Genomic DNA, 27,652 nt, shown 5'->3' with positions numbered 1-27,652 from the left:
CGGGACAGGTGGCATTAATGGCTGCACCCCGGGCTCTGCACCAAGAGGGGACAGTGCCCTGGAATTCCAGGATGGTGGTCCAATAGTCTTTGGTACCAAGCTCCTTTTCTACCCTCCCTCTGCAGGTGGACCCTGTGAGAGTGAGCCCCCTACTGGCCGTCAAGGAGCCAGCAAGAACCTGGGTTCAGAGTCCCTGGGTATCTTCCTGGTGTGGGTCCCCGGCCAGGCTGTGGGGACCTGGTTTCGCCACCGACTTTAAAGGTCCTTCGGCCTTAGAGGGGAATAGCTGCCTATCCGGGCCGTATATTGTGCGCCCGGCTAGGAGCAGAATCCAGCTCAAGGGCGGAGCTGTCCATCCACAGCCACCTCTCCCTCCGCAGAACGGACTACGGTCTGCCAATCGGATTCCCAGGGTCCTGGCACCGGAGGGGAAAGCGGCCGCCGGCTAGCTTTTGGCGACTGGAGCTAGCTTTTCATTTTTTCCTTTAAGGATCACCATCCTGGGGGGAAAAGTTGTCAGACCTCCCTTAAGCACCAGCGAAGTACACGATCCCCGAAATCCCGAATCCGCGGCAGCCCGCAAGCCCCGCTTCAGGGCCGGTGCTCCTGGGAGCCCGAAAGGCCAAACCCTCCCCAGTCACCACCCCCCACCCCCACATTCACTTGGGGACTCAGCTGCCCCCCCCCCCACAGGACACATCCAACATCAGCAAACCCGCCCGCAGCGGAGAACGAGTTTAACAATCCCCCGCCCACCCCCACCCCCAGCGGCTCGCGCGCGCACACTCCCCGCGCGGCCCGCCCCCTTCTCACTCCCCGGCCGCGCCTCCCTGCTGCAGCCCATTCCTGTCAGCGCCGCGTCCCCGCCGCCGCCAGCTCGGGCCGGCAGGGTGGCAGCCGGATCATGGAAGCCGGGGAGCTCCGGGAGCCCCGCGAGCCCGGGCCGGGGGCAGAGACCGCGGCGGCCCGGTGCTGGGAGGAGACCAAGACTTTCTACGAAAACCTCGCGCCCAAGAAGAAACCCAAATCGGTAACGGCAGGGCCTGGGTACGGGGGGGAGGGCAGGGGAGGGGTCACTGAGGGAGGGTCGTAAGCCCTCTGGAGAAGGACCCGCGGCAGGCCTCCAGGAGGGGACGCAGATCCTTAGCACCAGAATGTGCCGGGCCCTTGGCACCGGCTCGCGTTTATTTTGGGAGCTCTGCGCCGGTGTTTTTTTTCCCCGGGCTCGGGTTCCACGCCAGGAACCCCCTTCCCCCATGCTGTCCTCAGAGCCCAGTTCCTCCGAGAGCCCGCAGCCAGGGGCTCGCGGACAGCACTTGTTGGCACAGCGGGTCAGCGGCGCCTGCCCAAGCGCCCTGGGCAGGGTGGGGTAACCTGACCCGGGAAACCCGGCTCCTCGTTGTGCGCTCAGGTCTCTGCCATCTGGGGCATCGGGCTCCGGACCCGAGAGTCTGCGTTCGGGCTCTGGCTCACGGCCCTGCGCTGTGGGCTCCGGGGGCTGCGCTGTCCGCGTCCTAAGGGAAGGGAGCTGCACTGGGATCTTCGCCCTACGTTCAGGGCTCCCGACACTGGACTTTGCGCTCCGGATTCTGGTCCCGTCGCAGTGGGCATCAACATCTCCGTGACTCCCGTGGTGGTCTGGGAGACTCACACAGTGAAGAGAGCTCCTCTTCCAATCGGACAGATTCCTGATGTCCCCGCTGTGCCCTGGGCCTTGCTCATTGCTGCTTCCCAGATCTCAGAGCTTGGGAAGGGGGCTGAACGGAGGTTGGCCCAGAGGCATCCTCCGAAAGGTTCCAGCCTGACCTTAAAGCAGCCTGCTGCTTCCCTCCTAGGGCCCTTCCCCAGGAGGCCCACCCTATCAACAGTCATTCCCTGCAGCATCTCCAGGTCCTGCTTGCTCAGCAGTGGGGACTGAGAGATGAATTTGGTTGAGTCCCTGCCTCAGGAGCCCACGGTGCACTGAGGGAGACTTTTGAGGGAGACCCTGGCCGGGGTGAGTGTTCAGATGAAAGACCCTACATGGTCCAGAGGGAGCATACAGGAGTGAGAGACTGCCCGCTAAGGAAGGCTTTGCAGACAGAGACTAAGAAAGGCTTTGCAGACGCAGCGTTTGAGCTCAGCTTAAAGGCTGAGTAGGCAGCATTTCTCAGCCAGACTGGGAAACAGGATGGGCAAACGGCTTGAGGATGTCTTTGATACTGGGTGGGAGAATGCAGGATCCTTGGGAGATACATGGGTCAGGTGCCAGAGACCCACATAGGGCCTTGAATGCCATACTCAGGAGCCTGGGTTGTCAGTGGGGTTAGGGGTTTTAAAACCAGGTTCCACTGGGGCCCTATGTTTCTGGAGGTCTGCACACATGCGGATCTAATTTCTTTTCTTTTTTTTTCCCCAACTACCTCTTAAACAATTAAATGTGTAATAAAACTCCATTCACTCAAATGTGTTATGTGGACATCTTAGCACCTTCAGTACCACCAACATACTAATTTAATACTGTAGGTTGATTAGTTGTTGTTGTTTTGTTTGGTTTGTCTTTTGGTTTCTCGTTAGCAAACCTCAAGACAAATCTTTCCCTAGGAACTGTTTTATCTTGAGTTTGCTGGCAATTATTGTTGCCAAGTATCTTGAGGCTTATATTTTAACAGAAAACAAAATTTTTTTTTGCGATTTGCAACCACTTACTGATGGGACTCAGGACTTTCTAATACTGTGCACAAACCAATCAAACACAGGAGCAAATTAGCTAGGAGATGACGTTTAAGTCTGCACCGACAGCCTAATTCCTAGGTTCAAATTTATCACTTACACAAACGTGCTCTTTCCATTGGTTGACATTATAAGAAATAGATCATGTACAGGTAATACATTGGAATCAAAAAGTAAACTAGTAAAATAATTGTATGCTAATAAACTATAGTACTAGCTGATTTACATATTGGGGTTCTACCCAGAAGTCCATGGAAACAAAAGGTCAACCTTTTTAAAAGTATGAAAACCGTTTTTCAGCAGGATATTAACTGGTCCCATTTCATTTGAGCGCGATCACTCTGGGGCTGCTTGGGGAGTGGATGGGAGACTGTGAGTCCAGCAGCAAGCAGATCAATGAGGAGCTGGTCCCCGCCTGAGGGGGAACCTTGACTGATCTCATGGCCATGGCTCAGGAGATGGACACTGGGGCTGGAGTGGCGAGTAGACCCTCACCAATACATCTCCCCCTCAAGGACCATGAAGCCAGGGAGCTCAGGCCTAGTTGTCAGTCATGACCCCTGACGCCTCACGGGCCTCTGGGAGGTAAGGGGCCTGGCAGCCTCCCAGCCTCTACGCCTTCCTGCAGTAGCCCCTCCTCCCACAAGCTATTTTGTGGGCTTTAGGCCTCCTGGGTCCCATTAGAGCCTAGTCTCATTCCCAGGAGCCTGAGTGAAATATTTAAGCCCTGATGGCCCAGAGGAGCCCCTCACCTCATGGGGTCAGAGGACTCCTCAGTCCAGACCTATCTTGTCCCTTTCTCCTCCAGCAGCTCTTCTCCCAGTAAGACTGTTCGAAAAGAACAGCTTTTGGCTGTGTTCCCTACTTGGGCCCAATAGGCAGAATCATGTCGGTCTAAATGAGAACTCCTCAGGCAGGCTGGCTCTCCTCCATTAATCCCCCACCTGCCCCCCAGCACCAGTGGAAGGCAGAGAACTGGCAGGACCCCAGCTCCCTGGAGCCCATTGTTCCCAGGCTGAGTCCCCTGTCTAGGACAAGGGTCCCCCCTGACCCATTTCCCAGTCTGGAATCGGGACTTCTTTTTGTGTTCTGGAGGAACAGTTTGTTCCTAGCCATGCCTAACAACACATGAAGGGGTGGTCTCCCTCTGCAGCTAGGCCCAGGGGTGTCTCCAGGTGTTTGGCTTCTCCCCAGCTCTGGCCAGCCCTATACCTGTCCCTTCAACTCTGCTGGAGCCTGGAGAGGCCGCTCTTTCTGTATCTCTCACAGCAGTTCACGCCTTCTGGGCCCCAAGACCCTACCCTCCTGTACAATGTGAGAGCAGGTGGAGCTGGTGGAAAGGTTCTTCCCTGGGGACCCCCATTCTGAGGAGAAAGAGAGCCCTGCGGCTTAGAAACCTCATTCTGGGGGCATGGTGTTCCCCTACCATTTCTCCCAAATCTGGAAGGGGAGGGGTCCCTGGGGCAAGTGTCCCAAGGAAGTGGCTGAAATGGAAGGGGCTGGGGACATCTGGAAGCTATCTAGGAAGGGTATATGGGGGGATGCTGCTATGTGGACAGAGGCCAGGTTAGAGGCCAGAGCCTAGGGATCTTACCTACCTGGATCTGCCTTGACTTTGCTGTGTGACCTAGAGTGATACTCTGTCCATCTCTGAGTCTGCTTGCCCATTTGTAAAAGAAGGAAGTGGAGACTCCTAGGGCCAAGTCAACTAGGATATCTTTCTTGTGATGGCCAGAAGTGGGATGGGAGGGGATGGGGTCTGAGCAGCTCAACCAGAGGGGACCCAGAATGAAGAAGACTGGCAGAGACTATGGGACAGCAAGAAAAGAGTGAGACCTTGGCTGGCTGCCTGGGCTGGAGCGGCTGGCTTGGGAATCTGACTGAAGGGGCCAGGAGGGCAGCTGGCTCTCTGTCCTTGATGGGGTGTTGGGCCTGTCCCTGGGAAAGTAAGCCCAGCAGGTGGGGCAAACTCAGTCTCCATTCTGAAGGCCAGTAGGCTTCCTGGGTTTATAAGAGTGGTCTCCTCAACCCACCAACCCCACCCACACTTACCATCCCTGGCCATCCCTCTATCCTTTGCTTTTGCTTTCCCTTCTTTCCTTGAAAGCTCACAGTTGCCAAGGGGGCTGGGAGTTCCCCAACCCGTGATCACACAGACAGGGGTGGCTCAACCTGGGTTGAGTCCCCAGAAGAGGCACCTGTCCTGCCTGCCACCGCCTTTCCCTGACCCCGCTGGCTGGATACACCATCTTTGTTGGGGTCAAAGTCAAAGGCAAACTGAGACTTACTGCATGCACTTGGGGAACTCTTTGGTCTTCCATTTACTGCTTTGAGGTTTAAAGCTTCATTAGCCACTAGCCATTCATAGCTACTCAAATTTAAATTGATTAAAATTAAACACAATTAGAAATCCCATTCCTCAGTCTCAATAGTCACATTGCAAGCGACTGAACGTGTCTGTTATCACAGAAAGTTCTAGTGGATAATGCTCTTCGAAAGGGTGGCACAAATCTCTGCTTAGGGACAGATCATAAGCTCTGTGGGGGCAGGGATCCTGTCTGTGTTGTTTCCTGCCATGTCCCCAGCACAGTGCCTGTCACATGGTAATCACTCAATGTTACCCACTGATTGGGTCCCAGGCTTGATTCCAGAAAGAAGCAGTGGAGTTGGGTACATGGCCTGCAATGCTATCAGGAACAGGCCTGAATTTGAGGTCCATTTATGAATCTTGCCCCCATCTTGAGCCTCTGTTTCCTCACATGCAAAGTGGGAGTCACCCCCACATTCTGATCCTCCCCAGGGATTCTTAAGGGTCCAGCTGCTGTCTCTCTCTATTCCACCGAGGGTGGTGAAGGAGTTCTGAGGCCCTCCTGGGCCTTGGGGAAGGCCTCCTAGCACCTGCCCACTCTTCTGGACTTATCGGCACTCACGCCCCCTGCCCTGGGCTCTGCTCACCTCTGTGAATGCACTGCGTACTTGCTCACTTCCTGATACCTTCCTTTACCTGATTCCTCCTTCTGGACTGCCCACAAATGCCTCCTTTCCCGTGACAGCCTACTGTGAACCCACCATCAAGACTCTGCTTTCCCTTGTGTCCTATCACTCATGCCATCCCCTTTTGTGTCTCTGTTTACCTGCCTTTCTTCCTTATCAGCAGGTGACTCTGAGGGCAGGAGCCCTGTCACTGCCAGAACCACTTCCCAGGCAGAGCCCAGGGACATGGAGCAAAGAACCAGTAAATGCTTGTAAAATTTGCATCAACCAAAAACAAACAAACAAACAAACAACACAATAGAGCACCTATAGAAAACTCGGAGCCATTCTCGGAGCACCTACTGTATGTCAAGCAATCTGAACAGATTAGGGTATTGTCCTGGAGTTTCTAGGTCATGTTAAATCTGTCATAGCAAATACTGTTTCTCCTTGAAATATATTATGTGAGAGTTCAGGAGCATTACAAATTTACTGAGCATTTACTAGGTGCTGGGCACAATTTAAAGCACTATAGATACTCTGAATGAACAAGATAGTTCTGGCTTATGTTCCCTCCAAACTTAAGCATGGTCCCTCTTTCCTCCCCAGGACTCTGTCTAGAAATAGAAATAGATAAATAAGCAATTAGGGCCATGCTATATTTAATTAAAAAAGGAAATCTATGGGAGAGGTAGGGAATCTATGACTAGGAGCAGGAAAGGTCTTCCTGCAGGGGACACGTAGTTTGAAACCTGCAGGTTGGGGGGAAATTTAGCTAGATGAAGAGCCAGGCAGAGGGCACATCATGTGCAAAGGCTCAGGGACAGACAGGAAATGATACTCAGACACGAGAAAGGTCAGATCAAGCAAAGCTGGATAGCAGAAAGTTGACAGTGTGAAGAGGTAGGCATCTGTCTCCAAGGGCTTCCTACTCCATACTCAAGGCTGTGGAATAGAGTTTGAGAGGAGCAGTTACCACTGAAAGGGGGAGGAACATCATCAGATGTGAACTTGAGAACACCCCCTAACAACAATATGGATGACCTAGGATGGGAGATGGTGATGGACTGGACTCTGGCAGGGAAGGCACAGAGAAGTGGATGGATTCTATAGAGTTGACAGGTTTGGGTGATTGATTGATTGATTGACTGGTGTAGGGAGGGGAGTTGAGGAGCGGGGAGGACTTGAGGTTGACTTCTGGGTTTTGGCCTTCACGTTGAGTCTATGATGGTGCTGAGCATTGAGACGAGGAGGCAGATGGGAGACCAGGTTTGGAGGTGCAGGTGGTGGTGGGAATCCAAACTTGGGAATGTTAAGTTTGAGTGTCTGTTAGTCAATTGGGGCAATCAGATATATCAGCCTGGATCTCAGGAGAAAGATCTGGGCTGGAGATGAATTTTCTTACATAACTACCATGTTTCTGGGCACCATTTCTTCCTACAGGGCATGTAGCTCTCATGTTATAATGGAAATCATCTGGAGACCATCTCGAGCATCAGTCACACTCTGGCTACAGGCACTGTATTCATTTTTCCATTGTGTCCAGATGGTCCACGAGATTGTACACTCCCTGAAGACATGTCCTCCCACTGGATCATGCTCTCTTGGCAGGGAGCCCCCGTCTCCCTCAGGTCCCGGCTGGGTCCCACAGGGAAGGGGTCCTGACCCAGGTCTGCCCCTGCCCAAAGCTGGGCACCCAGAGAGGCTGGCCCAGGAGACCTGCTTCAGAGAGTGGGAGTAATAGCCCTCCTCCTGCAACTTCACAGCCCAAGCCTCAGAATGCTGTCACCATTGCTGTGTCCTCCCGAGCCTTGTTCCGCATGGACGAGGAGCAGCGCATCTACACGGAGCAGGGCGTGGAGGAGTATGTACGCTACCAGCTGGAGCACGAGAACGAGCCCTTCAGCCCTGGGCCAGCCTTCCCTTTTGTGAAGGTAGGTGCCATGCAGTGCTTTTGTGGGGATTAGAAAAAAGCCCTCCTGGGTTTGAATAAGGAAAGGGGGCCTCCTCTGGGTAGATGCCAGCCCGCAGGAACGCGGCTTGACAAGGGGACAGAGCCATCGTGGGAAGAAGCCTCCCTGTCCCCTGCGCTAATGCAACCCCACTCCAGGTCACTAGCTCAGTGAGTGGAGCTGGGCAGGATTTCGGCCCCCACTCACCCTGTATGGAGGTGCCCCTGTGCAGATATCAGTCAGCGCAATGGCTGAGGTTAGGATGAGACAGTCCACGTCCACAGCCAGCCCTTGACCATCCCTGTCCACCCACATTGGATCCCAGCTCACTCCTCCTCCCCAACGCTGGCTACCAACTCCAGATGTCAGTCCCTGGGGTTCTGAGCAGGAGGGTCCCCTCTCCTATCCAGGCTCTGGAGGCTGTGAACAGGAGGCTGCGGGAGCTGTACCCCGATAGTGAGGACATCTTTGATATCGTCCTCGTGACCAACAACCATGCTCAAGTGGGTGTCCGTCTGATCAACAGTATCAACCACTACGGTGAGCATCAGGGGCTTGGCCATGGGACACGCCTACCGGATGCTTGCAGATGGGGCCGCTCCTTTGGGGAGGGGGTAGGTAATACCAGCTAGAACCTGAAGCCCAGAGGTATGCCGGTAATCTGGTTCCTCAAGAAAACAAAACAAACCAAAAGAAATAACAACAAAACCCCTGATTGTAACATAGTCATCTTAGGGTGTGAATATCCCTCGGTGCCTGATTTCAAGTTATCTATAGTCGGACACTCTAACTGGCTAAAAAAACAACAAACAAAAAACAAAAAAAATCCCTGAATGTTTAACCTTTGGCTCCTGCAAGCTGGTGCAGGCCAGCGCCAGCACACCACTGCATAGGCCCTGTTGTATTGGGCAGAGCACCTGCTGCCTCCGTGCCTCAGTTTCTCTATCGCCAACGGGGCTCACAGGCCTTACAAGGCTGCTAGGAGAAGCAGGTGCAATTGCCAGAGTGAAGGGACTTTGTGTCTTAGTCCAAACTCTTTTTTTTTTTTTAAGAGTTTATTGATTTATTTGACAGAGATCACAAGTAGGCAGAGAGGCAGGCAGAGAGGAGGAAGCAGGCTCCCCAGTGAGCAGAGAGCCCGATGCAGGGCTTGATCCCAGGACCCTGAGACCATGACCTGAGCTGAAGGCAGAGGCTTAACCCACTGAGCCACCCAGGCGCCCCTTAATCCAAACTCTTGATTGAAAGTAACACACCCTCCAAAGCTAGCCTACGCTGGCGAGAATCTTATTAGGTTAAAAGGATGTCTTTTAGAAATACAGGGCAGGAAGTAAAACCGGGCCCAGAGCAGCCTGAATCCAAGTACTGGAAATCTCTCCTGGGCTTTTTCTCTCCGGGCCAGGTGAGCCCCTATTTCTGCTTCTCTCAGCCTGTCTGTTTCCAGCCCCTCCCCCTCCCCACATCTCTCTTCCCAAACTCGGTCTCTCTGCTTTTCCTGAATATGGCCAAAATTTATACGTTTACAAATCCTTGTCTTAAGCAACCAACAGAGTTTGGTGGCATGTTCGTAATCCTCATTTCAAATTTCCGGGAGCAGAATGATACTCAAAATATTTAACTACCTCAGGACACAGGCACGGAGCGATCAAGAGACACCAGCCGTAGTACCGGAGCAGGGCCCTGCCGCGCCAGGAATTAGGCCTTCTGTTGTGGATTGTCCCCCATGAGGGGCTGGGGTAGTAGTGATGGAGTGACTCAGTAGGCCCAGAGCAGCAGCCTTTTACCAACCGGCAAATCCACTCCAGCCGCTGCGCGCAGGGGTACTGGGTGACCATCAGCCCGGGCTTGGAGAGGATCTGAGCCGCCCAGCTTGGGTCAGGAGTCTGCCCCTATCCAATCAGCTATGGCCAGGAGGGCCAGCCTCTGACTGGACACCCACCTTCCGTAGCAGTAGTGTGATTATCTGACCAGAGCACATTACCGTGGGCCAGGCGGTCACTCCTGGTTAGTCATCCATGTTTCATGGGTGAAGGATGGAGGGGGAAGGGTGGCCTACAATCACTCCGAGAATCGCTCTGCTGCCCCATCACCACTCAGAGCCAAGATGGAGCCCACTGGACACGGAGGGACCCCTCTGAGGCCCTGAGGGTTGACTCAGGCATCACCTCGGTGCTCTCTGCCTCCTCCTCAGACCTGTTCATTGAGCGGTTCTGCATGACAGGTGGGAATAGCCCCATCTGCTACCTCAAGGCTTATCACACCAACCTCTACTTGTCAGCTGATGCGGAGAAAGTGCGGGAAGCCATTGATGAAGGTGAGTCATGCTGAGGAGGGAGAATGTGGGGAGTCTGACAAAAGGGTTGCAGAGGTTGCGGGTGGGGGAGGGGGGTGCTGGCCCTGAAGCTCTAAGCAGATGCTAGGGGTTACTGTGGTAATTGGAAAGGGAGTGCCTTCCTTAATTCCTGTGACCTGTCAGGTAAACTGAGACTAAGGCCCACCTGTTCCACTGATTGCCCTTCTATTCCACTCTGCCACCTTCCGCCCTCCCGTGGTAAGGATGCCTTTACTCATCAGCATTCCCCAGCCTTCTCTTCCCGTGGAAACCTTCCTTACAGCCTGGAAGGCTACTCACTTTTAAGAACCCTCCAGGTCGGTAGTTCTGATGCCTGTGTGACCAAAAGCAGCCTTTGCCGCCCATCTGGGCCAGTGGGGAGGAAGGTCAGTATCTAGTTCCTCCTGAGCCCTGGGGTCTGGGAAACGGCTGGCATTCCAGCAGCCGGCCTGGCCAGTGCTGGGGTGAGGTTAGGAGACCCAGCCGCAAGGGCTGACAAAGAGAATCTCCCTCCGTGGGTCTCTGTCAAGGGTCTCTGTCAGTTTAGGGTTAAACTGTGGGAACCTTGTTTCCCACAGTCCTGGTTCTCCGGTGTGTATCCCTGTTGCTCATGGAAGAAAACAGGCCCACAGGGGAGGAAGGATTGCCGCACTGCCCACGCGGGCTCCTCAGGCCGAACACTCCCGGCAGGTTTTGCTATCAACCGGCAATATATTCACCTTTTTTTTTTTTTAAGATTTTTAAAAATTTATTTTTCCACACATGAGAGAGAGCACATGCGAGAGAGAGAGAGATAGCACCCACGAGAGAGAGAGAGAGAGACCACAGGTGTGGGGGAAAGGCCACAGAAAGAAGCAGACTCTCCCCTGAGCAAGGATCCCGATGCGGGACTCCATCCCAGAACCCTGGGATCATAACCCGAGCCACCCAGGTGCCCTACTTTTTTTTTTTTTTTTAAATATCCACTGTTTTCTCCCTCTTTCATGCTGTCTCCTGCCTAGAAGCCTGGCTTCTTACCTCGCAATGCCTCACTCCCCTGTGTTGTTTTGGGCTATAAGAGGCTTTCTTTAACCAGAAACCGGAAGCGATTTCCCTAGGCAGATAGCACACCCTCTGGTTGGTCTGGTTGGGCCCTTGGCACTGGCCTGAGTGCGTGCCTCTCCACATCTGTAATTTGAGTGTCTGATAGCAAGCAGGGGATGGTCAGGAGGGAGACCCTGCCCCCAGCTGGGTGGTCCTGGTTCCTCTTGGCTCCCGTGTTGCAGGCACCGAGAAGGTGCCCGGCCTGATTGCCCGGGCGCATCTTCTGGCTGCTGAAGTTGCCCGGAGCCTGACACTGCTTTCTCCGCCCAGGACCTCTGCCCTAGCCCAGCCCTTGCGAGCCTGGAGTTCCAAGAGCAGAGCTGAAGCAGCCCTTGGGAGATGACCAGTAGACAACAGAGCCCCAGGCCTCCAGCCTCCTAGCATTGGTTCTCTGCTTCCCAGTGCAGCTCCAATCTGGGGCCTGGGCTCCCACGGGCATCCTTGACTCCTGGAGAAGCCCAGGGTTGCAGAGTCTGTGCATGGTCAGATGGCATTGGTTCTGCCCTTTTTGATCACTGACACTGCCTCAAGGAACCCTGAGTAGGGTATACCTAGGGCCACTGTGGCAGTGAACTGGGGGTACCCATAGACTTCAGCCTGGGATTCCAGCTCCAGAGCTCGAACACCCTTAATTCTACCTTGGTCCAGAGAGAGTGCTGATTACTTGCAGAAATCAACAGTAGAGAGTAACTGAGGCCAGGCCAGCCCAGCCCCACCGTGCCTGTGAGGATCTGCTCGAAGGACAGCAGTGGCCTGGGGGACCCTTCCTTCCGGTCAGGATTGACATTCAGCTGGTCCATACCAGCACGACCTTACTAGATTTTAAGGAATTGAAATTTCTCCATACTGACTGGTAAACAGCTGTTTCCCTGAGTCCTCTGAGTTACCTCTGTTTCTGGCACACACACACACACACCATCCTCGACCTTCCCACAAAGCAGCAACTAAAGGGAAACCCTGACATGGGCCAGGGCCCTCTGAGCCCTCCTCAAAGCAAAAGACGCTGTCCATTCTTATTGACCAGTTTTTAAATATTCTGAGTATGAGCCCCCATTAGTCTCGCCCTGAGTCCTGGGAGAGGCTGGGGCAGGGGGCCAAAGGCAGGCCACAGGTCTCTGAGGCACGTGTCAGGGGCCCCTACTGCCTAGATGAAGGCAGACAACACTTGCCTCTCTCTGCCTAGGGATCGCAGCGGCCACCATCTTCAGCCCCAGCAGGGACGTGGCTGTGTCCCAGAGCCAGCTGCGCGTGGCCTTCGATGGGGATGCTGTGCTTTTCTCGGATGAGTCGGAACGCATCGTCAAGGCCCACGGGCTGGACAGGTTCTTTGAGCACGAGAAGGCCCACGAGAACAAACCTTTGGCCCAGGTGCTGCATACACTCCCCAGAACCCCTGAGAGGAGCAAGGCGGGTCCCCTAAACTTGCCCTTGGCTGGAACTTCAAGCCCAGAACCAAACCCCAGGCCCAACCCAGAATCCAGACAGTTCCCCTCTGCAGGCCTCCAGCCCTCATCCCTCTCACCGGACTCCTGGCCCCCTCAATGTGTTTCTCCACCTTCACTGACCCTCGTCCCCCTCACTGCAGTCCTATCCTCCACCTTTGAAGCCCCCATTCTCTCTCTAAGCTCCTCTGCCCTCTGAAGCTTCCTTCCTCTTTCTGAAGGCCTCGCTCTGTCTCCAAAACTGCCATCTTCTCTCCGGAACCCTCATCCCCTCTCTGAGATTCACCCACCCCTCTGAGTAGTCTCCCAGGTCCCAGGTCCTCAAGAAGCCCCTGTTTCCCTTACTGGAGGAGAGGAAAATCTCTCAGGGGGCATGGAGACCCCACTGGTTGTGGGGTCTCGAGCAACCCAACTGCTTTGGGCCACACCAGCCCTCCTACCTCCTGTCATCCTTCCCATGGCCAGGAGGCTTGGGGAACCTTGCACTGCTTGGAGTCTCCCTGAGAGTAGAATATGCCAGGAAGCCTGGAGAAAATTTCCTGGGTTTGGAGGTGGTGGAATCCAGAGACCTCCTGGGAGATCCTATTTGTGCTTTTAACAAAAGTCGGGGTGTGCAATAATTCCAGAACTCTTTCCCCAAGAGCTCAGCAGGCTTGTAGTGGCAGCTCCCAGATACTCATTCCATTCTTGTGGAGTCCTCCTGAAATCTCTGGAAACCCGGGACAGGACCAGTTTTACCACTAAGTGGTAGCCAGAGGCCCAGGAGAACACTACTTGCTCCAGGTCACCCAGCCAGGGAGGGGTCTCTAAGATTAGAAGCCCACCTGCCCTCGTTTCCAGCCACTGATACAGCTTTCCCCTTTATCAGCATCTGGTTCTTTATTCACACATCCTCCTTCAGCTGTGTTGTTCTGGGCACAGCAGAGAGTCGGTCTTTCCCTTGACCCTAGAGAGCTGGGGCGTGACATCCTGAGCCACCTGTGCCCAATGGGCAGGGTCGGTGTTTGGCAGGTACCCATTGGTCTGTCTGTCCCTGTTGTTTGCAGCTGGAGTCCATTCTGATTGGAGGTTGCCCATCCCATAATCACTAAAATATCCTCCTGGCTGATATTGCACAGAAGGGCACAGTTACGCAGCTGCATGACTGACAACCATGTACCTACAGGGCACATAGACAGACATACGTAGCAGCAGTTGCCCTGGGATGGTTATTCTGACCCAGACAGCCCCAATCACAGCAATATGGATGCCCAGACTGACAGAGGTACCTACAGACCACTGACGCACACAGTGGCCCCAGCAGGTGTAGCAGAGCTGGGCGATTTAGGGGTCTCGGAAAGCTTTCCCATCCCAAACAGCAGGATTCTAGTGCTTTGGGGAGGAGTCCTGCCGGAGAGGGGGCAAATGTTTGGGAGACAGAGGAGCTCACCCTGTTCCCTTGCCTTCTCCTAGGGCCCCTTGAAGGGCTTTCTGGAGGCGCTGGGTAGGCTGCAGAAGAAGTTCTACTCCAAGGGCCTGCGGCTGGAGTGCCCGATCCGTACCTACTTGGTGACAGCACGCAGCGCAGCCAGCTCGGGGGCCCGGGCTCTCAAGACCCTGCGCAGCTGGGGCCTGGAGACGGATGAGGCCTTGTTCCTTGCAGGAGCGCCCAAGGGCCCCCTCCTTGAGAAGATCCGCCCACACATCTTCTTCGATGACCAGATGTTCCACGTAGCCGGGGCTCAGGAGATGGGCACAGTGGCCGCCCATGTGCCTTACGGTGTGGCCCAGAAGCCCCGGTCGCCTGCCCCTCTGAAGCCAGCCCCAGCTGCGCAGTGAGCCGCCAGCTTCACTGACTTGCAGGGCTGCGGGCACGGATCCCTGTCTGTATTCCACCCCAACGTCCAGTGGACCCTTCTAGTTCCTCACCGCTCTGTCCTTCTGCACGTCTGCCCTCTTCCCCTCGAGTGAGGAACTTGTAGGGAATTATGCAGACTGACCCAGCACCCTGCAGAGCCCTCCCGCAGGGCAAACACTGTGCCACGATCCTGGCTGGAAGAGTAAGATTGCAGAGTAGCTTGGTTTCGGGGGAGGAAGAGGGTGGGTTGATGGGAATGAGGGTGACAGTGTCAGAGGAGCCGGGCTGCCTCCAAGGGGGCTTGGGATTAAGACTAGCTCAGTGCGGTGCAAAGAACTTGGCTTTGAGAGAGAAGGCATCCGACTTCCAAGCTCTGTGGCAGCGTGCACTGACGACCTGGGGTAAGTCCCTCCCTTTCATGGGCCTCAGTTCCCGCATCTTGTAGGTGGTTTTCCATCTCTCTTGGAGCTGCATTGGCATGGTTTAATAAGATTGCCCGGCCCAGGGCTGCTGCCAGACCGTAGGGTACCTTTGTGCAATTAGAGGAGAACACTGTCTCGAGAATGAATTTCAAAAAGACGACCCTTGCTCTGCACTGACCCAGATCCACTCTGGGGTACATGGCTTGCTCAGAAGCATGTAGCCTGTATCTCAGCCCCCACGGACTCCTCGGCTCGGAGGTCTTTGTCAAAGGGGCAAAATGCACAGTCCTCCGCAGCAACCCTACCTCTCATTCTGCACGTTTGGAAACCACAAGACAAGATGACCTGTCTGCTTCCCATGCTCCTCTACTGTGAGTCCCCGGTCGGGGGTCAGCGGCCAGGAGCTGGGTTTGTGGAAGGAGAGAGGAGTGAACTTAACCTGCACACAAACTCTCATTCCGCCAGCAGGGGGCACTGCGGGCTCTTCCCCAGGAGGAGCTTTCAGGACCACCTGCTCAGGGCCTCCTTTGCTTTTGCTTTTAGCCAAAGTTTAGTTGTTCCTGCCTGCCAACCCTCTCCCCTCAGCTCTCAGTCCTTTGGTTACCGTGTTCTGCTGTGTTGCCAAGCAGCTTTGCCAGCGGGGAAGAGGTAGAGTGTTGGGGTTCGCTGTCATGGGTCCAAATGCAGGGGAAGAAAGCTCAGTGGCTGAAGTGGGAGGGTGTCCCACTTGCCCCTGAGAGAAGGCCTGCCTAGGGTGACATGAGAAAATCTGGTCTGAGGCAGTGACCCATTAGACAGGAAGGAGCTGAAAGATGCACTAGCAAGATCCTCCAGCTATGGGACTATGATTGGAAACACTGAGCTCTCTGTCACCAGGATGCTGTATAAGGGATGCCAGAATGAGGTGACCTCTCCCGGCAGTGGGCCAGTGAATCCCCCATTTGCAGGAGCCTCTGCAGCCTCTTTGTCACCACTTCTAGGGGAGAACTCTCACTCTTTACTGAGTCCGCTTCTTTTTTTGCTAACGAGCCTGGCTCTCTTTATGAAGGGAGGGTGTGAACAGGGATGGCTGGTCCCTCAGGAAGACCCAGAACAGGTGAGCAGTCATCTGAGAGGGCAGGTGACCGATTATCTGGCTCCTGGGCCATCCCAGCTGTAAGCAAGCACTTTGTGAAGGAAGCCAAAGGCCCCATCATAGGGAGCAGGAGCCTGGAGGTGTGTGTGAGAGAGCTGGACCGCTGGTGAGGGCGGGAAAAGGAGGTAAAGGGCTGACCTTGGGCCTGACCTTTGTCATCTTGTGGACTCAGTGCAGGATCTGAATGGGGACAAGTTCAGGGCAGTGTATGGCAGGGTAGTAGTTGCAGAAAGATGATCCAGGATGGAAGACAAAATGAAGTGACAGAAGTGTTTCCAAGATGAGCAATAGTTTGGGCCAGAAGAGGAATGCCAGGCTGGGTTTGCACCCTCTGTATGTGAAGCTGGGCTGGGGAGTGGGGGAAGGGGGAAGGTCAAGGCCATGCTGAGTTTCTGGGCCAGACCCCACCACTGATTGCCTTATCACAGGAGGGGCATGTGATGATGATATCTTCGTACAGGTCTTTCAATCCACATCCAGGATCCATCTGGCCAACAGAGGAGGCCTCAGGGCAGGGGGCCTGGTTTTTAGCTCTTCCCTCTGCTCCTAGCCCAGCCAGAGATACTAGGAGACATAAGAACTACCTCTAGGAAAAAAAGTGAGAGAGGGATTCAGCTTTGATCTTGGCTGAACCATGAAAGGCCCTCTGTCCTTCCCTCAGTCAGAATCACCCCCTTGGATGAGCCTCTAGGGCTCCAAAGCCAGCCAGAGCCATATGCAGCCTGAAAAGCTGGCACAGTTGAGGTTCAAAGAATGGTGTTAGTCTGCATGACCAGAACAGGGTATGTACATTAGGCACCAGATGGCACCTAATTAAGATAAACCCTAGGGATTCTGGGAACCAAGAGGTCTTGCCTCCAGGACTTAATGATAAACAGCCCTGATTCTTCCAGGTCTTTCAAAGAGCAGAAAAATATGATGCTGGAAGGAGAAAGATAAGGGGCAGTAAAAGCTGTGGATTTCACTGGAGCCACCAGTAATAGACACAGACTGCCCTGGGCAGTGAGAGCCACTGGGATCTGGTTCTGTTATTGAAACCATAAATGAGCATCTTGGGCCTGGAAAAAAGCTTTAGGGGGCCGGAGTAAAAGGCCAGAATCCTGGGGGCAGGCGAGGCAGTGGCCAGACACACTTTCTGATTCTTTCCAGTGGTGAGGAGGAACCCCAGGCAAGGAGCATTGTGCATTGGTTCCCCGGGCAGATTGAAATGCCAGGTGAGCATCACAGCCCGTACTGGACTGCAGCACTGGGCAGGGAATCCCAGCTCCTGAAATGTTGGACCCCTGGAGCCCATAGCTCTGCCCCCCAACAAGTCCCCTGAATGCTTCCCAGGAAGTGCTTGCCCACGCTGTCCCAGACCCAGGGAAATCTGCCAGTGAGCAGGAAACCAAGCCCTGTTCCTAGGCGCTGAGACTGCAAAGATCATCGCAAAGCTGCTCCCTCCTTTCCCCAGGTGCCCAATCAGAATGGCAGGAATGGAGCAGGAAACGCTAGGAGAAACCAAAACCTGTGAGAAGCTCAAACGTGAGATGGATCTGGGATCATAATGATATCCAGCTGGTGTGACAGGTGAGCACCTGCACACCAAACTGGTGATCAACACATGGAAATACCTCTATGACAGTTGCGAAATAGCGCTGGCCCAAGCCCCGGAGTGCCCTTCCATGGCCTCTGCTACACTGGCCTCCCTCCACTGTGACAACGCCGTCTTCCCACAATTCAGCAAAAGGGGCGTCCGGGAGTCTGTGCTAGCTCAATGGCCATCGTCCACTCTGGTTGCTCGTCTAGAGAGAGTAACTTACCCAGAGTCATTCGGCTGGTGAGTGGCAGCCCTGGCAATGGGCCCATGTCTGTCCCTGGGGACCCAGGCTCTCAGCCATTCTGCCGTTCAGCCCAGACAGCATAGAGGCCACAAGAGAAGCTTCATGACAGAGGGGCTTGCCCACCAGTTAGCATGCTGACCTCCTTCCTGTTAAACTGCTATAAAACACGTGGTACATTGCTGTTATCGTGTCCTAAGTAGCTAGGAAGAATTTAAATTAGAGCCAGACATTTGCAGAGCTGCTGAAGCATCACCCAAGTTCTCTGGAACCCAGTCTAAAGGCCCTTGTGTGGGGCTCATGCAGAGTTTAACTGATGATGGGCCAAATCCCTCTCATCACCTGTTTTTGTAAAGAAACTTTCATCAGAACACAGCCATGCCTACCGGTTTTGCACACAACAGCAGAGTCGAGTTGTTTCAACAGAAACCAAGGAGCTGAAAATATTTATCTGACCCTGGACTGAGGCAAACACCCGCAGCGTGCCCTTTCGTGGGAGAGACCAGCTCATATCCACCCGAGTGCTGGAGGCAGAGGCTGGTTGCACGGCCAAGGGGGGGCAGCATGGGCCGGCTCCGTGCCCATCTGCGGGGATTGCTAGGGCTGCAGAAAATCATAGGCACTAGCTGAGTACCGTGAGGTTGAACACAACAGATCCTTGGTATTGGAGGATTTCAGATTTCAGGTTTTGACCATTTCCAAGTGCCCCGTGGCCTGTTATAATTTGAAATGTTGTTGACTCATAAAGTTGACTCGGGTGTGCCCTCCTCAGCTGATGGGTGAGGGCAGGGAGCAGGACCCTTGGCTAGGGCTGAGCCCAGCTGGCTGTTCAGCACCTGCTCTGTGTGCCTTTGTGGTTCTCAGCTCGTCATTGCCCTCCTGGGCCTCTTGGGAAATGAAAAGTGCTGGTAGGTGAATGGGCTTTAGCTAAATATTGGTTTTGGATATAATGGAGCAGCCGATGTTGACTTCAGCACTCTGATCTAACAAGTCATCCGTATGCTCTCCGTGGAGGCAGGAACAAGGTCTTCATGAAGGCTGCTCCAGCGAGCGCTTTAGCTGGCCCAGAACTTACTGATCAAGCAAGAGCTAAAACTCCAGTGAAAGTCAAAACGCAATTGTCTTGGGCTGTGCGGGTGTGGGCTACGCACACGCCCTCATGGTGGAACTGCGGATCAGGAGAAATCTGGGACCCAGCAGCCAGAGGAGTTTACCCAGTCTCCAGGATCGGCTGCAAGAAAGGCAAATGCAGAAGTGGTCCCACCTAGAGACATGACTGTTCCATCATGATACTCTTGTCTCTTAAGCCCAGACTTGGCCTCAGAATCCTTCTCAATCCAGCATTCCAGAAGCCCCTACTAGCAAGTTGGAGTTGATGCAGAAGATGGAACCCTATTTTGACATCCTTGTTGGTGTGGGGTTCTGCTTTCCAGGGCCTCTGCAAGGCCCTGTTTATTCTCTGATGGCACGGTACCACTCAGAATCCGGGGGTCTCACCCTACCCTGGAAGGAGGGGTGCAGGGGGGGTGGAGGGGGGATGGTAGGCATCCTGGGGTTGGCCGCTTCCCCAGACTGGGTGCCTTTGAATGTAGGTCACTGTTCTTCGGGTTCCACCAGCTCAAGGCAAAGCATGAAAACCCTTCCCATCAGTAGGTGGCGCTAGAGGCCAGCACTCCGCCATTGGCAACCGTTCCCTGGTTTTCTTCACTGGTTAATTTTCTCTACTGGGGTACTTGGTGCTGTGCTGGACTCCTTTGTGTAGCTTGGCCTAAAAGCACTATAGGTGCTCTGAAAATTTCCTGTGTGACAAGCTGATTTCTCTTACCAGCAACCACTGTGACTGTGTGTGTGGACACATTCATATGAGCATGTGCAACAGGATGAAAGCTGCATGTGTCCATGTTTATGTGGGCGTGTAACAGAGCAGATATCTCTGTGATAACTCTGTGTGTGTGTGTGTGTGTGTGTGTTTGTGTGTGTACATGTACAGTGGACAGGATGGTTATCTCTGTTAACTAAGGATCCTGGGCCCCATATATTTATGGCCAGCCCTGTTTCTTGGGACTGCTTCTGGCCATTCCCATCATCTCATGGGCATTTGCACATGTGCAGCATGGGGGCCACTGAGGCCAAATTCCATATCTTTCTTTCCAGCTTTCAGATTTGGCCAATAAAATCTTGGCTCCCATCCCTCTGCCTCCAAGCCCTACCTCCCGCAGACTTGGAAAGGAAGTGGTAGAATCTGTGCTAGGATACCCCTTTTGGCTGCACCTGCCTCACCATCTCCATTTGTTTCTTTCCTCCTACTGATAGTTCCAGGGCCAATGTGCTCAGTTGAGCAGATTGCATACTGCACAAATCCAGATAGAGTCATTCACGCTATGACTTGAATGGAGCTTTCTAAACACCTGCAAAACCTGCCAACCTCCCATGGCTGTCCTGGTCATCTCATGATCATGGCTAGAAAAGTTACCTTCTTCCCTGCCCCCCTGGCCCAGCCCAGCCTAGGCTAGGATTCCTTACTCTGCTTGGGTGTTCTAGTCTGGCCCAGAAGTGACTAACCCTTGACCTTGATCTGGAAATATCTCCTTGATGCCGTTGAGATTGAATTTATGAAAGTGAAGTATGTTGGCAACTTTTCAGTAACCCATCTTCTCAGAGTTAGTGGTCCCTGTAAGACATACTGGGGTTCTATAGAGTTACTGCCTCCCACGCTCCTGGCCTGTGGGTGAAGATGCCTTCATGGGCCCACTGGTTAGATGGGTCTGCCACAGAATTAGGGGAAGGCCTCAGGCTAATCTTGGAGTTGCCACCATGTAGAAAATCATGAGGTCACCGCAGACTGGATGCCTGGGCCTGGTCCCAAACCCTGAAGCCTCCCAGGGCCAGGCGGGAAATGTGAGTGAGCGAAGAGACGAAGCCAGCCGGGTCTTTCGGGTAATGGAGCACACATTTGCTCTTTGTCGGACACGGTTGCTGCCGTGTGGGAATGTGTGGGGCTGTTCCCAGATATCGCACCCCATTTTTCAAGGGAAGCTAAAAATCTGGACTTTCAAATGTTGGCAACTATTTTGAATTTGGAAAGGATCATGCGGGCCAAACAAAACACATCTTGCAGGCCGAAGCCAGCCCTGGAGCCTCCTGTCTGCTCCCTCTGGCCCAGACCCAGAGGGAGAACTGAGTTCTTCAGAACCGACTCACTGAGCGTGTGAGGATATTATCCTCAGGCTCACATCACAGAGTCTGGGGTCTCTGAGAGACCTCAGAGATAGCCTGGTTCACCCCTGTGTGTTTTAAACTGTGTACATATAAAGTTCTTTATTAACACACGTATCTTTAGCTTCTGGTATCTATTTAAAAGCATCTCAGTGCCCACCCCCTCGTGTAGAACAAGATCGAAAGTGAAGCCTTACATGTAGTCATGCTTGTGTCTACCTGTCAGAAGCCCTATTTATATCTTTATAGGTCTATTTATATCTTTTGCAAACACGGGCTGCCCTGGTCTTCCTTACAAGCGAACCTCCTTGGGTTGCTTTTTTAAATCTCCTAAGTGCCTCCTGAAACAGTTAGAGCATGTTCTTCTTCATCTCTCTGAGTTCCCTCGTCTGAAGAGGGGGTAAGACCGCTCGTACCTTCTCGGCTCTGCCCCTCGTTGGTCTGCTCAGCCCTCCCCGTGCCCCCGCTCGGTCTGGCTCCCAGCAGCTACCCAGTCACGTGATAAAGGGCGCTGTGTGATCGTCCATGTGGATGCCTCTCAGTCCTTGTGCTTGTCCTGTAACTGAACGTCACAACATGGGCTTCTGCCTCTTAAAAGCCATTCAAATAAATCGAACACTTTTAAAATAAACGTATGTTGTCTTGTCTGCCTTCCTCACGATTGTGTCTGCTGACTGACTGACGGCCTCCTGGAGAAATGCCCCTGGCGAGACCTGTAGCAAGCAGGCCTGAGATCAGTTCCATCCTGGGGTACGAGGGTCTACGTGAAGACCACCCTGGGGGGAGATTCGGCAGCCCGAGCCCATCAGAAGGCAAGCTTCTCCTAGCGGTGCTCTTGGCGTGGACTCTATGTTCCCATCTGGAGCTAGCAAGGGAGGGTGGGATGGAGTGGGAGGAAGAGGAGATAAGAGAGGGTGTGAAACGGAGGAGGAAGAGGGTGACTCAGTCTCTACCTCAGCCCTCCCATTATCCTTCCTCCTGCACCCCAGTGCCCTCCACAGCCCATCAAACCTGGGCCCAGTACCTCTACCCCATTCTGTCCACCACCCTCATTTCTCCTGCCACTTGCTTTCCCCTCCATCTGCTGAGGCCCTGTCAAGACTTAGCTCAAAACACTTTCCTCATGGGGTGCCTGGGTGGCTCAGTGGGTTAAAGCCTCTGCCTTCGGCTTAGGTCATGATCCCAGGGTCCTGGGATCGAGCCCCACGTCGGCCCCGGCAGGGAGCCTGCTTCCCTTCCTCTCTCTCTGCCTGCCTCTCTGCCTACTTGTGACCTCTGTCTGTCAAATAAATAAATAAAATCTTAAAAAAAAAACAAAACACTTTCCTCAGCTAGACTCCCTCAGAACCTGGTACTTCGTGAGGGAGAGATAACTCTCTCCCATTTTAGCTCCATGGCTCTTTGTCCCATAGTGCAAAGGAGAAATCTCCGGTTTTATTTTGGTGTTCCCAAAGTGACCCCCAAGTGGGGCTCAAAAAACATGCCTATAATTGGGGCACCTGAGTGGCTCAGATGGTTAAGCTTTCACCTCAGGTCATGAACTCAGGGTCTTGAAATCAAGCCCTGCATCCGGCTCTGTGTCCAGCACTAAGTCTGCTTGGGATTCTCTCTCTCCCTCCCCCTCTGACCCTCCCCTTGCTCTCTCTTGCTCTCTCTAAATAAATAAAATCTTTAAAAGATTTTTTAAAAGGTGCCTATAATTGAACAATTGAATTCAGGGCTGTTAGAACTGTCTGCCGTTTGTAGCCAATGTCATTTCTGAATTGGTTGTAAAGTATTTTGAATATCTCTCCTAAAAGACCACCAAAGCATCCCCCATGTGGGTAGGAAACCAAAGGCACGGGAGTCTTACGGCACATTAGTTATCTATTGCTGTGTCACAAATTACCCCAAATAACTTAGCAGCTTACAGCAGCAAACATTTCTTATCTCATGGTCTCTGTAGGGCTGGAGCCTAGCAGCAGCTGAGCTCAGAGGGTCTTGCTCAGAGTGTCTCAGGAGGTTGTAGTCAGGCTGTCAGCTGGGGGCTGAAGTCACCTGCACGCTTGCGGGAGCTGGGGGATCTGCTCACGCACACACATGGGTGTCGGCACGCAGCTTTAGTTCCGGTTGCCCAAGTGTCTTCACAACGTAACTGTGGCTTCCCCCAAAGTAACCAAGAGCAGACAAGGCAAACTTCCTTTAAAAAAAACTGTCCTTGAAGTCCCAGCCTCAGAAGTGACATATTATCGCTTCTACCACGTGCGGTGGATCATGAAGACCAAACTGTTACAGTGTGGGAGGGCATGATCCAAGGGTGTGAACTTAGGAAGTGGAGAAAATCGGCGGCCATCTTGGAGGTCAACTCCCACAAGTCATTACGCTCCCATCTGCCTGCTATCACTAGAGGCCTCCAACGTTATCTTAGCCATTCCCCGGCCTCCAGGCAAGACTAGCCCCAAATGTGCCTCTTTGATTCTCCCACCTGAAGGTCCTCCACCTTTCCAGCCAGTCACCAGGGAGAAGGAGAAATGTGACTCCTCATCCACATCCTTCCATACACCTCCCATCGAGCAGATTCCTTCAGGGGCTGTGAGGTCACCTACTTGAAAACGTCATGGAGAATTTGTGTTCTGAGATGTCTCGGTCTCGTTGTGAAGTTTTCAGAAAGTCTGTAAGGCCAGCGGTCCCAGAGCTGCTCACGCTGGTTGTAGGTGATGGGCCATGTCTAAGGCGAGGGAAAGGGCAGGGGTACGGAAGGGTGGTGGGGGAGGTCGTTGAACCCTAACTTTCCCCTGCCCAGGCCTCAAGCAAACAGACTCAACCCTCTGGTGCCATAACTGAATCCTCCATTTTCTGACAGGATCTTGGACTGGATCTGGGAGCAAAAATGCTGTAACACAGAAGAAGTGTGACTGTGCCTTGGAACAAGGGAAAGGAGAAATCACGGTCATAATTCTTTTTCCTCTGTTGTGTCCTCACTTTTCAACCTGCAAAACTGAAAGACCTGAGGGCTGAGCCTTGAGGGCTAAGTGTGTTCTCTTCCTTTGCCTTTACTTTTCCTTATCGGTGGTTGGTTTTCTTTGACAGTAAGCCATTAAAAATTTTTTTACAAACAGGTAACTCACAGGAATAAATGACAAATTCACATCGTAACAACAAACAGAATGATTGTCCTATGTGCTTTCTATAAACCGATTTATTTGATCCTCGAAATAACCCCATGAAGTAGGTACTATTATTATCCCATTTTACAGAAGAGGAAACTGAGGTTCAGAGAGGCAAAGTAACTCACCCACGGTCCATAGCAGAGTTTGATTCAAACTCAAGTTGTCTACATCTTCAGTGCTACGCTATACTGACTCTCTTGTGTATCATTTCAAGATAAAACACACATAAAATTTGAGCTTTCATTGTTAGTTTGAGCTCTGTCCCCCTGAACCTCAGATGTAGTACAAATAGTATTCTGCCACTTGGTTCCTCCAGGGGGAAGTTTCAGGAGTGGCCTTTCATGGGCACCTCTGTAAGAGACACAGCCATCTTTCCAGACACAAACCAACTGGTCCCCTCGTCCCACTGTTTTCGGATCTGGGCAGGGGAGGCGTGAGCGAGATATTCTCTTATTCCCATCTTGCAAAGGTGAAAGCCGCGTGTTAGAGAGGAGAAGCGACTCATCTGAGGACACATGCTGGTGGATGCTGAAAGGACATGTAATGCCAACCAGCTGCTCCGGGTTCACAGCTATTCCCTCTGGAATGTTCCCACCTGACTTCCTCTGAATCTTCATTCTTTCCTTCCTCTGGTGAAGTCCCCCACCCACCTCCCACATCAAGCCCTGTGAAGATCCAAGAGGTTTAAAGGTTAGGCTAGGATGCCTGCAATGCAGGAACGTGAACTTGACACCTGCTCGCTGGCTGGGTGACTTTCCCAAGCACGGACCCTCGGCGGCTGCTGGGGGGGGTAGCCGTCACTCCTATGTGTCCTCAAGAGAAGCTGCTGTGAGGAGCATCGTTAGCTAATAGTCCCCTGCTGCTGTGACCTGGATCCACGGGGACTTTCGGGGAGCAGATGGCAGAGGTTCCCTGGACCGCTCCCAGTTGGTGGCTGGGCACCATAGGGAGACCAGAGCTGGGCTATTTCTGCTCACTATTTCTGGGACTCCCCTAGTGGATAATCTCTGCTCGGGGCCTGACCTAGACCTTGTCAGAGCTGTGTTGCAGTCTGAGGCTCTTCTTCCACCATCTTCCCTCCTGCTCTCTCTCCTTCACAGGCGTCAGAACTCCACCATGCTCAGAAAAGGCTCTTTGGTCTTACTTCTGCTCCTTCTCTTTATCTTTACAGGTGGTGTCCCCAATAAATCTGCACCTCTCATTTGTCTTAGCATCTGTCTCCTGGAAAACTTGAGCTGACACACATTCTGTGGGCCATGGACCCATGCCCATCTGTCCCCAGGTGGTCTTAAAATTCTTCATCATTACTAGTGGTGCAAGAGAGGGAGGTTTCCTTGTCAATACCAGGGAGCATAGTGGGACCCAATTCCAGTCACAGCCAGAGGTGAGGAACAGCTGTTTCCCAAGTTCAGGGCTCCCGCTCAACCCAGTGGGGCCCTGCCTTGACCCCATTATCACTTCCCAGCTCTAACCTGCAAGAGGGAGTTAGGGGTAGGAAAAAGGGATTTGGGGCTTTAGACTGGGGTAGGAGCCCTGAGTTCTAATCCAGTCTTTACTGCTAATTTCTCTTCTCTGGGGTTCAGTTTTCCCCATCTGTACAGTGGGACTTTGGCTTGGCTGCCCTGGGTGGGGGAAAGGAAACAGTGGCTGTTTCCTGGGTTTAAGAAATGCCTTGACAGCTGGTAAGGACAAAGTAATTCCTTTTCCTGTTAAGACCAAACCTGTGGGACTAGGGGCTGGGGGCTGGGGGAGGCAGTTCTACCAGGTAGTATCAGGGTGAGCCTAGAACCATGTCCTGGTTATATTCTGGCACCCGCAAGTTATGGGTGGGTGCTGTGTCTGGGCTCCTGAGAGTGGCCATCCTCCCCAGGAAGGACAGCTTCCTGAGAGCCAGTCAGGGATGGTAAATAGACAGTACAGTATGGGAAGATCAGGCTGCCATAGAGGGAACCATTGGAGTACAAAGAAGCAGTACCAGTGCCCAAGGGAGTCTAGACAGGCATCTTAGAAAGGGGCTTATGTGCTGGGTTCTGAAGGCTGAGTAGGAGTTTTCCAGATAGAAAAAGGAAAAGGCTTTCAAGATGGACAGACTCAGAAGTATGAACCTACATTATGTGTTCTAAAACATGAAAAATGGCAGGACTGGGGTGGAGGTCAGGGAAATGGTGAGAGAGAGAGCTGTGTCTACATCACGAAGGAACTCCAACAAGGGTCAAGATTTTATAGCCTCCATATTACACTTAGGAGGTAGCTGCTAGTCTTATTTCTGTCTTACAGATGAGGAAACTGAGGCCCTAGAGATAGCAAGGGGCTCTGATAGGAATGCCCCGGGCTGTGTCCAGACCTAGTTAGGCTTGGGAGCAAGAGGCCGAGTCATCTTCTCCTTATGGTGGGGGGGCTCTCCCCCATCCCCATTCCCCATGGCCATCTAACTTCTGGGAGCATAGTGTCCTCAGTGCCTCCCTTCCTTCTATCCCCAGTGTCCTTGTCCTGCTGACATCATGCACACATGGAAGAGAAATTCGTGGAGATTCCAGAGGCCAGAGTGTGGGAACCGGGACAGATGCCGTTGGCGCTGCCCCAGGGCTGAGACTCCTTTGGAGCCTCAGGCGCTGCCCAGGGGGCTCTGGAATGTCTGAGGCCTCTGGCTTCCTCTGTCACCGGCCACCCCCCAGGGTCTGGGAAAGAAAGAGAGGCTCTGATCAACCAGGCCACCGTTTTGGTCCTCAGCAAGCTCTGGGGAGGCTTTGTGCTACCCGCACACAGGGACAGGGACTATCCGGCACCAAGATAGCTGGACCCAGCCAGTCTGCCATCAGGGACCCCAAACTGGGACCACTGGACCCCCATTGATGGGGCATGAACCCTGCAGTCCAGGGGCAGAGAAAGGGACCAAATCAATACTGTCCACCACCATCCCTTAAGAAGGAGGTTAGGAGTGTGTGTGTGTGTGTGTGTGTGTGTGTGTGTGTGTGTGTAGTAGATGCATGAACAGACACAGACAGATGGTCCCACCCCCCACCCCCGCCTGGCCCCAGGGGTAGCTGTGCACAGCCTGTTCCCCACATGTGGCTCTCAGCAGCTGCACATTCCGTCAGGGACCAGCTGTTGGCGGCAGCTGTGGAGGTGGGGAGTGAGTGCTGATAGGTCCCAGGGGAGCAGGGGAGGAGAGCAAGGGGAGGACAGGAAGGGCCTGGGATGAGCAGAGGTCAGGGAGGGGGTGAGGCAAGGAGGCTCAGATGGGTTCTCAGGGATGGAACAGCAAGCAGGAAAGTGGTGATGGGGACGCTTGACATCTGGGCTGGGAGCCCTGTGGATGTGGGCCTGGGCGCAGAGAGCTGGGGGGGAGGTCCTGGACAGGCCCGGCACACCCCACTGGGTCTTGGAACATCGGTGGACCAATAGGAGTATAAGGAGAAAGACTGGGCCGTTGGATATATGGGTCCAAAGCTCAGGGGAAAAAAAGGTCTACACTAGAGATATAAATCTGGGAACCGTTGGCTTATAGGAGGTAAAACCACAGAAGCAGATGAATCTCCCAGGGAGAGAATGCACGGAGACAGAGGCTTAGCCCAAATG

At 53.4% G+C, this 27,652-nt stretch overlaps 1 protein-coding gene across 1 annotated transcript; it reads left to right on the top strand.

Moving 5' to 3' along the window:
- Positions 1-904: 904 nt before the first annotated feature.
- Positions 905-21,555, top strand: NT5C1A (5'-nucleotidase, cytosolic IA). The gene is made up of 6 exons (XM_044237899.1): positions 905-1,030; positions 7,452-7,619; positions 8,048-8,177; positions 9,829-9,951; positions 12,236-12,420; positions 13,947-21,555. The coding sequence occupies exons 1-6, from the start codon at positions 905-907 to the stop codon at positions 14,310-14,312; spliced, it is 1,098 nt and encodes a 365-aa protein (XP_044093834.1). The 3' UTR covers positions 14,313-21,555.
- Positions 21,556-27,652: the final 6,097 nt, after the last annotated feature.

This window comes from Neovison vison, chromosome 2 (genome assembly GCF_020171115.1).
Source record: "Neovison vison isolate M4711 chromosome 2, ASM_NN_V1, whole genome shotgun sequence".
In the NCBI taxonomy this organism is placed as follows: domain Eukaryota; kingdom Metazoa; phylum Chordata; class Mammalia; order Carnivora; family Mustelidae; genus Neogale; species Neogale vison.
The sequence above is the reverse complement of the archived record's forward strand: the minus strand, read 5'-3'. Positions and strand labels throughout refer to the sequence as shown.

Coding starts and splice junctions, on each gene's coding strand:
- NT5C1A (XM_044237899.1), top strand. CDS start 905: ATGGAAGCCGGGGAGCTCCGGGAGCCCCGCGAGCCCGGGCCGGGGGCA. Junction 1,031..7,451: donor CCAAGAAGAAACCCAAATCG/GTAACGGCAGGG, acceptor GCAACTTCACAG/CCCAAGCCTCAGAATGCTGT. Junction 9,952..12,235: donor GCGGGAAGCCATTGATGAAG/GTGAGTCATGCT, acceptor CTCTCTGCCTAG/GGATCGCAGCGGCCACCATC.